The sequence below is a fragment of the Gymnoscopelus braueri genome, assembly GCF_963280865.1.
Source record: "Gymnoscopelus braueri genome assembly, chromosome: 12".
Lineage (NCBI taxonomy): Eukaryota > Metazoa > Chordata > Actinopteri > Myctophiformes > Myctophidae > Gymnoscopelus > Gymnoscopelus braueri.
In genome coordinates, this window is record NC_137614.1 from 10284994 (window position 1) to 10294232 (window position 9239).

At 41.4% G+C, this 9239-nt stretch overlaps 1 protein-coding gene across 1 annotated transcript; it reads right to left on the bottom strand.

Annotated features, from left to right (window-relative positions):
* Positions 1 to 3625: 3625 nt before the first annotated feature.
* LOC308096905 (uncharacterized protein) lies at positions 3626 to 7643 on the bottom strand. The gene is made up of 8 exons (XM_080444422.1): positions 7465 to 7643; positions 6904 to 6979; positions 6556 to 6765; positions 6276 to 6412; positions 5914 to 6183; positions 5501 to 5637; positions 5127 to 5318; positions 3626 to 4954 (listed from the first exon to the last, which is right to left on the bottom strand). Exons 2-8 carry the CDS (start codon positions 6973 to 6975, stop codon positions 4755 to 4757), a joined length of 1218 nt encoding a protein of 405 aa, XP_080300548.1. The 5' UTR covers positions 6976 to 6979; positions 7465 to 7643; the 3' UTR covers positions 3626 to 4754.
* Between the last annotated feature and the right edge of the window lie 1596 nt (positions 7644 to 9239).

A 9239-nucleotide genomic window follows, 5' to 3' on the forward strand; every position in this document is an offset into this window, starting at 1 on the left:
CATGAGAAGGACCTTCACAAACTGCACCAACATACAATACAACTATTCTAACTATACTAACGACTATTATTCTAAAAGGACCTTTTCAATTATCAGCAATCAAAGTTGTACGTTTCAAGTTTATTTTGTTTAAACTGTAATGTCACCTATACAGAACATTAATGTGTCCCTAGGAGAAAAATAAACAAATGAATAACTCTGATGTTCTGAGGACAGAACTGCACATAAAGCAGAGGTAGAAAAGTGGTCTTACAAAAATCATTGTTACCAGTACTACAACCCATCAGGGATTAAACCCTTTCTCTTAAAATGTAATGGAAAACATCTAAAACTTCATTTGCAGACTAACTTTCTGCACGTTTCACTAACGTGCAAAATAAAAACTTTTGTGCATACTTAATGCAACTATAAACTTTAAACAGTAGTGCAACTGTATATTTATGAATTAAAACTTCAGTGCAACCGTACAGACTGTGGCTTACACGCAAAATACAAACAAGGGATAGATAGGATAGAAAACCAGCAGTACTGGAGGTCTTGGTAGGATATGAAGCCACCGGTCCTGGTGGGATAGAAAAACAGCAGTACTAGAGTTCCTGGTAGGATAGAAATCTAGCAGTATTGGAGGTCCTGGTAGAATAGAAATCTAGCAGTACTGGAGGTTCTGGTAGGATATAAAACCAGCAGTACTAGCGTTCCTGGTAGGATAGAAATACAACAGTGGGATGTATATATCCCAGAAGATCAGCATTTGGGCCTTCTAACTTAGAAAAACTTTCAAATCTGGGGTAAAAGAGGAAAGTTACATAGTGCTGCTTTAATCCCAGTAACAGCCATGTATCATGTCAAGGTGTGATTTTACATACTGCTGGCCGGGTCACTTAACGTTTAGTGCAAAAGATGTTGGGCCCAGTGAGCAAAACATTTGGGATCCCATCGATGGGATGAAATTAACATTAAAATAATTGGCTTGTAAAATAGTGCAAAAGTGGTGAATCAGCCACTGAGAGTAGAAAATACATTCACAAAATACATTTTGAACAATGTACGGTAATATCAGATCCACAAGCTTGCTATTTTCTGTGCGTGACACTGGCACACAACCTAGTATAAATCTGGCTTTAGAGACTTCACACTCATTTCTCATGAATGCTGTATGGATATGACATGGATATACACTGAGTTAAAAAGAAAATGGTGCATCCTGTAACAGTAACTTTACACAGAATTACTCACAACTACTGAAAGTCTGTTTTGTCTGATTGGTGTTGACTACTCCTGAACACTGGAGATATTCATGCTGTAAAGTGAAAGCTGTCACCCAAAATGAAATATTAGAATGCTAACGTGTACCAATCATCACTGCTTGGGACAAGCTGTGAGTGCCTGGCTTCACTCCTTTTGAGTAGCTGTAGTGGTGGTCCGTGCTTAAAACGTTTTTCTTTGGCCTCCCTGCAGCAAGGCGGCGTTTACCTCCAAGCTTCACCTTTCGGCGGCAAATAGAGCTCTGCTGTGCTCCTATACCTGGCCCAGCACGGTTGGCGACTTGCCGGAGAGCTTGTGCACGCTTTGATGCCAGGCTGTTGGTACCAAATCGGCCAAACGTGTGCATGGCTGACAGCAGCATGGAAGGGTTCCCCACCATCTTGTCCATGGTCTTAACCATGGCTTTGACCCCTGAGTTGAATACCCCTTTATTGTTCAGCACTGTTTCTGTAAAATGGCTCATCTTGGAGCGGAACCACTCGTCGTCAAAAACTGAAAAAATAAAACAAAAGAGAGAGAGAGAGAGAGAGATCAAGAGATGCACTTGTATTTAAATAAATGCTTTACTTCATCTGTGTTCATGGTTTTTCTCCTAATTAAACCGACCTGATTCTTCATCACCCACAACCCCCTCAGTGGCTGCCATGGTTGATCTCGACCTCGACAATTGCTGCTCAGCTGTGGAGAGGGAAAAAGAACAATTTCCATCTTGCAAGACTGTTCATTCAACCATGTGCATGTCCCAGTCTCCTATAAACAAAAATACAAGTTGTTAAATTGGTGAAAGGTCAGTACCTGATGTTTGAGGATCCTCAGACTCTTCAGTGGCATCCATGGCTATATCTGGACTGTGATCACTCAGCTGTGGACTGATGTGAGGTTGTGACCCACCAGATGAGTCTATTGAGTGTTGTGGAGACTGCAGTGGCTCAAGGAAGCTCTCATCAATGTGGACATCTAGATGAGTGTCAGACAAAAGGCAGCATGTAAACTATTTATTTGATGATATTTAGAACCAGTAGCGCAGACATGGATTAAGCCTGGTCCTTGACTAAATAGTACTTTCAATGGGCAAACTCCATTTAATACAAATTAATAGGGATGCAATGCATAATATTGAAATTTTGGCAGATATATCCGATTACTGATTAAAGGCATCCAATCCAAGAGCTGGGGAACACTGAATGCCTTGGTGACCATAAAGTATTATGTTTGTATCATGGTACATATATGGTACATATATACTCAACAGGGTTCACTGTACAGAGACGTTATTATTTGACCCCTTTGTGTTTACTTACTTCCAGTGGCAATCTGCAACAGATGTGCCTTCATGTCCAAAGCCTCGAACATACCCTGTCCTCCTGTGCTGCCATACTCAGCCTTGAAAATGCCTGCATACAGTCTGTGAAAATATGTCATATCACCTTGCATGGCAGTTGCTACCAGTGGTGTGTCAATGTGTGTGATTGGGTAAACGAGAGTCCACTATAAAGTGCATTGGATGAGAGCGTCATCATACATACCTAGTGCAGTAACCACTGCACTAGGTATGTATGATGACGCAAAAAAAAAAAGAATATGTCAGCGAGACGGAAATAAATTGTATTTACTCCACAGTGCCCTCTACAGATCTGGAGGATTTGAACTTACCATTAACCAAAATCTGTAGAGGGCACTGTGGAGTAAATAAAAATAATTTCCGTCTCGCTGACATATTTTATTTTCTGCCCAAAAAGTGTATTTTACAGAGTAGGTGGGGTGTTGAGAGGCTCCCCAGTGCGGAGAATAGACTTTCAACAACACAAAACAGCCTTTGCTTCGGTGAGTAGCGAAATGGTTTAGTTTATTTTCACTACTCTTGAGCGCTGGCAGGGCAGTGGAATTCCTTGTACATGCGCAGAGCGAGGGGTCTTCCAGGGCGTTATAGCGAAGCCACTAACGCTCTGAACCAGGGCTAGGGGCGGGGCAATCCGCGGCCCTACATATATTATAACTCTATGGTGTCACCAAGTTACAACGAGCCGGGAGGAAAACGACACAGTCTCACTGTAATAATAACATTTTCAGGAGCTGATTGACACATTCGTCTTTCTGCCATTTATAATGTCAGAAACTGTGGCACACACATTCAAATTGATCAAAGGACATAATATATACTGTAGGCCTATAGTAAAACCAGTTCAGTCCAAACCTCTAACTGCTCCACAAGCACTGTACTAAGTCTAATAGCACTCACTGCTTCTTAAGGTAGACAGTAGTAATAAAAAGACATAATACTGTATATACATCAAGGTACATGCAGCTGCTCAGGATTCTTTGTTTTACTTAGTTTTTTATTATTAACTTTATTCCAGACACACAGGGGGTCCATAGAGTACATACAAATCATTGACATCACACATAACACATTAAACAATAAAAATAAATAGAGGCTGACTCTCCAGTGTTTACGCAGCCTGGACGAGTACTGGAGACAGCTCTTCCCAGGATCGACTATATCCTCAATAATACTGTTCCGGGGACTCATCCAGGCGAGACATGAATCATACATAGTGCCTTAAGAGAGCCTCACATGTGTGGATTCCACACGTTACAAACAAGTGACTGGCACTATGCCATCTAGGGACCTTAAGTAGAATCCTCAGGGCATCATTGTAGGCCACTTTAAGCCTCCGCATGCTACCTTTCTTGTATGTGCACCACAAGAAAGCTGTATACATGGGAGTGCAAAATGCTTAAAAAAAATGTACACTTGACAGGACCTGAACACATAGTGAACCTGCAAAGCAGCATATTAGCCTGGGCATAAAGTTTGCAGCACTGTCTAGAGATATATCATCATAGAGATTATCAGTGAAAATGTGGCCACGGTACTTGATTTCCTGGCATACAGAAAGACGACTGTCACATAAGTGAAAGGCTGGGAAGGCCAATTTCTTGTCCTCATGGCTTCTCACTATCATGACACAACTCTTTTTTGCATTGGAAATTATGTCATGATCATTGCCATAATTTAAGCACACTTTTAATAGCTGTAACCCTCTACTGTATGGACTCAGAACGACCGGGTCATCAGCATACATAAGGTGATTGATGATAAAAGACAGCCCGTATTGCACTTATAAGAGACAAAAAAAAACCTTGACGAACACCATTGCTAACTGAAAAATGGGCAGATGTAACATTACCCCATTTAACCTGCATTTTCTGATTTGTGTACCTATGTATTTATGTTTTGTGGCAGATCAGAATGAGCAGACGTACACATTACTTTGGATGTGAGCTATTTCTTTCCACAGAATCTGCTCATTTGTGGTGCCCAGCCAGCCTCGGTTTTTTGATCAACCTGTAAGAATGATCAATGTCACTCCTCTGTGGCTGTGACCCACCAGCCCGGCAGGACCTGGATGGATCTTTTCGGCGGATAAGCCGACATGGAATCATTTTGCCTGATCGCCTCGCTGCTTGTCGGATTGCTCTTGCTCTTATGGCCGCGTGGTGTTGGTGTACCCACAAAGGGAGTGAATGGCAGAGTTCCGGGTTGATGGGTTACATATATCTGCAAACCGCTTGGTAAGTGTGGTTATAGTGTCATCGGAGATCGTGGGATCATTTTCCAAGGTGTTTGCCACGGTGGTGAGGATGTTACGCATGCGTTTCATGAGGATGCGACGTTCTGGTGAGTCTGTTAAAACAGGTACAACTTTACAGTAACAGCAGGATCTTAATATTCGAACAATATCTGTGCTTAGAATTAAATGTACACAAAATAATGTTCTACTTCTGCCTAAATACACTGTAATGGCCAGTTAATATTGTAAATGTAGTTGTATATACAGCTAGTTTATTATTCTTACCCTCTTTATCATGAAGCACAGGGTGGTCAGCAGAACTTCCAGTTTCACATTCTTCAGTGGTCCTGGCGTTTCCTTCGCTGGCACATGGAGTGGACCCAAGCGGAGTGGAATGGCCCTGATGGCTTGCACTTGGAGCAGACGCGAGCGGGGTGGACTGTTCATGGTGGCTTGGTTGAAGAGGTTGATTAAAGCCTGCAGATGGTGGACAAAACAGCACTCCGGTTATTACAATGCCACCACCCACCCATAGGGTGAATTATTGTTATTATTATTCATATATTCCCTTCTTTTTTGTTGAGACACCGCTGTGTTTGCAAATGCGAAATATAAATGATATATATTTAGATTTATTGCTGTGATGTATTATGACTTACTCTCTCCAGTTTGATCTGCCTTCAGAGCCATCAGAAACTTGCTGGGTACTGCACCTTCGGCACCTGAAACAGACACCATGTCTACGGAGCAGGTCTGTCCTGAAGTGGTGGTGCTGCTCTTCACCTTTTTGTAGAGTCTGTACAAAAGGCAGGGTTCCCACACATTTTTAAACTATTCTTTTTGTTGAGTGACATCCTCATTAGGCCACAATGCTAGACATGTTTATGGACATGTGTTTTTATTTTAACAGATGTATATCCAAACATTTGATAAATTAATTCCAATCATTTTCCAGGTCTGAAAAACATGTTTTCCAATTTCAAAATATTTCCTGGAATGTCATGACTATGGGAGCTCTTAGGTGCTTAATTGAGAATTAAACATAAGTTTCTTTTTAAAACGTTAAATATACCTTTTGGCAAAACCACGGTCTGGGCATATGGCTCGGTCAGCAGCAGCATATATATACTCCCCACCATGCTCTGCTCGAAGATCGTTTTGGAGCGCTGACACGGCAGAAGGTACAGAGTGACCAATCCCAAAGAGTTTGGTTAACTTCTCAGTGGCTTCGCTTCCCACGTCTCTGTGTTTCAGAGCTGCAGCCGAATGTACATTGTGGTTGTGGACGTTCTGGAGAATTACCACAGTTGGATACTGCGGCAAATGTGGGTCCACCTTAGCCCTGAGACAAGCAGCACAAAGATATGTGAGCAACAATATGTGGAATAATTGCATTCAAATGACAACACTTACTGTGAACGTGGAAAAACTCACCGTGACACTCTACCGTCTCTTCTAGGGTCTGCCTTCAGGATCACACTCAACTTAGCTGGACAGTTGGTGTTTTTTGTCCTTTTGGTGCCTGCTGTAGCTGACCCCTTATGGACATTGTGCTGACATTTGTAATCCCTCTGAAAATATGTATGTACAGATTGGTTAATGAACTTTCTAATTTTTCTACAAGCTGACGCTATGTGCTGTAAGATTGTTGATTGGCTATTTTTGGCAAAGAGATGTGTAGATGGGGAAAAAAAGAGCGGTTATGGCTCATTACCCTAAAGATATTTGTTGTGCCATTCATTGGTCTTGAGGCTTTGACCCTCCATGTGGCGGGGGTGTTCTTCGTCTCCAGAACCCACTGTGTAATGCATTCTTCAGTGTTAAATGGGAGCCGCAAAGTAGCGCAAAATGCACTGTGGTCCATTTCTGCAGTTTGCTCCTCAAAGGAGACGACATGATAGTCGTACCCAGGGGGAAGCCAGGTCTATGAAATACAAATGGAAGCGATATTGAAGCTCACTTAAAAACACATTTTATGTTATGATAAATAACATAAGCAATCAAACAAATGAGTACAACCCTGTTATGTTATAAGTTGAATAACCACAGTGTTATGACTGACCTGTAAGACAGGATACTCAGAAAGATCACGACAGTTCTCATCACCACAACGTGTTGTACCCTCTGACGACATGATGCTGTGAAGAGAAAGAGACAATGTATGAATAATGTAAAGTATATAATGTTCAACTTCTTGTTTACACCCAAAATGACTGGATATCCACAGGTTTTCAGCAATGTGCAGCCATTAGAAATATCAGGCCTTTCTTCATGGCAAAAAGGAGCATCTGGTGTGCTTTCTTTCAGTGAGTAGACAGAGAAAAAGCTTTCAACGCTTACACTGAGTAAGCAGAGATTATTAATGATCACCTTTAAAGGTCTCGCCGTTTCTAGAGGCTTCGGAGTACACACTAATAACGCCTACAAACATGCTACCCAATTACTCTGTTTAATAACACAATAACAACTCCTACAAACGCAGTACAATAACACAACTCTTATAACAAAACTCCTACAAACACAGTACACAATAACAAAACTCCTACAAACACAGTACACAATAACACAACTCCTACAAACAAACACACTACACAATAACTCTGGTTAAAAACTAGTTTCTTACCTCAGCTAATAAAAGTTGTGCGTTCTTCTGCTCCGTTGTTTCGCTGGTGCAGGTATTGTTTTGACGTTAGTATCTTCGCGATCCTCCTGTTAAAGATCAATGTTGGCCATCTCCCCTTGGTTTCCGCGTTTCATGTGTTTGTTATGTGTTTACAACAGAACTCCGATTTGTTGTGTTGTGTTGTCGTTGTCTTCTTCTTCTTCTTCTTCTTCTTCTTCTTATTGATAGTGTACACTATCACGTGTAACGCTGCCCTCCACAGGCGAGGGGTTGGTTTAACCATAGATATATATAAAGGCTAGATGGCTCAAGGGGGCGGCGCAAGCGTAGCTCAACCGCGGCCATCTTGAAACAGTCATTCATAACATTATGTCTATGGTGCATATACTTTGAAATAACCATAGCGTGCTCAATTTTCATCCGATTTTCAAACGGTTTGGTGTGTTGTAAACACCAAAGATGTAGTTATGATACTGCATACTTATAATTATAATCATGTTTTTTTTTTAAAAATAATTTTAAGTATGCAGTATCATAACTACATCTTTGGTGTTTACAACACACCAAACCGTTTGAAAATCGGATGAAAATTGAGCACGCTATGGTTATTTTAAAGTATATGCACCATAGACATAATGTTATGAATGACTGTTTCAAGATGGCCGCCATGTGGCAACGTCGTACTCCATTGGCCAGCAGCGCGGGTGAGTCATCTAGCCTTTATATATATCTATTAACTGCTTTACCCTTCTTCTTCTTCTTCTTCTTCTTCTTCTTCTTCTTTGGTGTTTTTTGGCAGTTGGCAACTATTTAAGGAGCATTCCCGCCACCAGCTGGACTGGATTGTGAACTGGACATGTACAGTAAACCAATAAATAAAAATAAAACTCTATATTCTATTCACTAACTGGGTTTCTCTTATATATCTAATGATGTTATCATATATTTTCCCTGCTGCTTTCCCTAAGAGACCTGACAGTGTTAAATCATGATGTTTCCCCTTTTACAACTCCTGATATAATTGATTCCTCTCACTGTTGTACTTCCCACATTGGAGAAGTATACATGTTCTACTGTTTCTTGTTCGTCACACTCTGTACATTTCCCTGTCGGGTGCTTCCCTATTCTATGTAGTGAATCATTCAGCCCTGTATGTCCAATTCTCAACCGTGTGATGATACTCTCCTCCTTCCTCTTCCAGCCCACCGCCCTCTCAGTACCGACCTGCTTTTGGATATTGTACATGTGTCTTCCAACCTCCCCCTCATCCCAGTATTCCTGCCACACTGACTGTGTATAAGCCCTGATCATTGGTTTGATTTCACTCTTACTTAATGGTACCTTCATGTCTATCTGTCTAAATCTTAGCGTTTGTTTGGCCAGGCTGTCTGCATGCTCATTTCCCTCCACACCAACATGAGCTGGGACCCACAGGAATTGTGTTGTTATTCCTTTCTTTCCTACTCTAAACAAAATCATATATATTTCATTTATAAGGTCCATTCGGCATGCCGACCTCCCTGATCTTACGCTCTCTAATGCTGAAAAGCTTTCCGACGCTATGACTGTGTTGTTTATTCCTTTTTCTTCTATCCATTGTAAGGCTATGATTATCGCCACCAACTCTGTTGTATATACAGACACATGGTCTGTTAGTCTTCTCCTAATATTTACCTTGCTTACTGGGATGTACACAGCTGACCCTGCACATCCTGATACAGGGTCTTTGGAGCCATCTGTATATAAGAACACTGAGTCTGGATACCGCTGCTCAC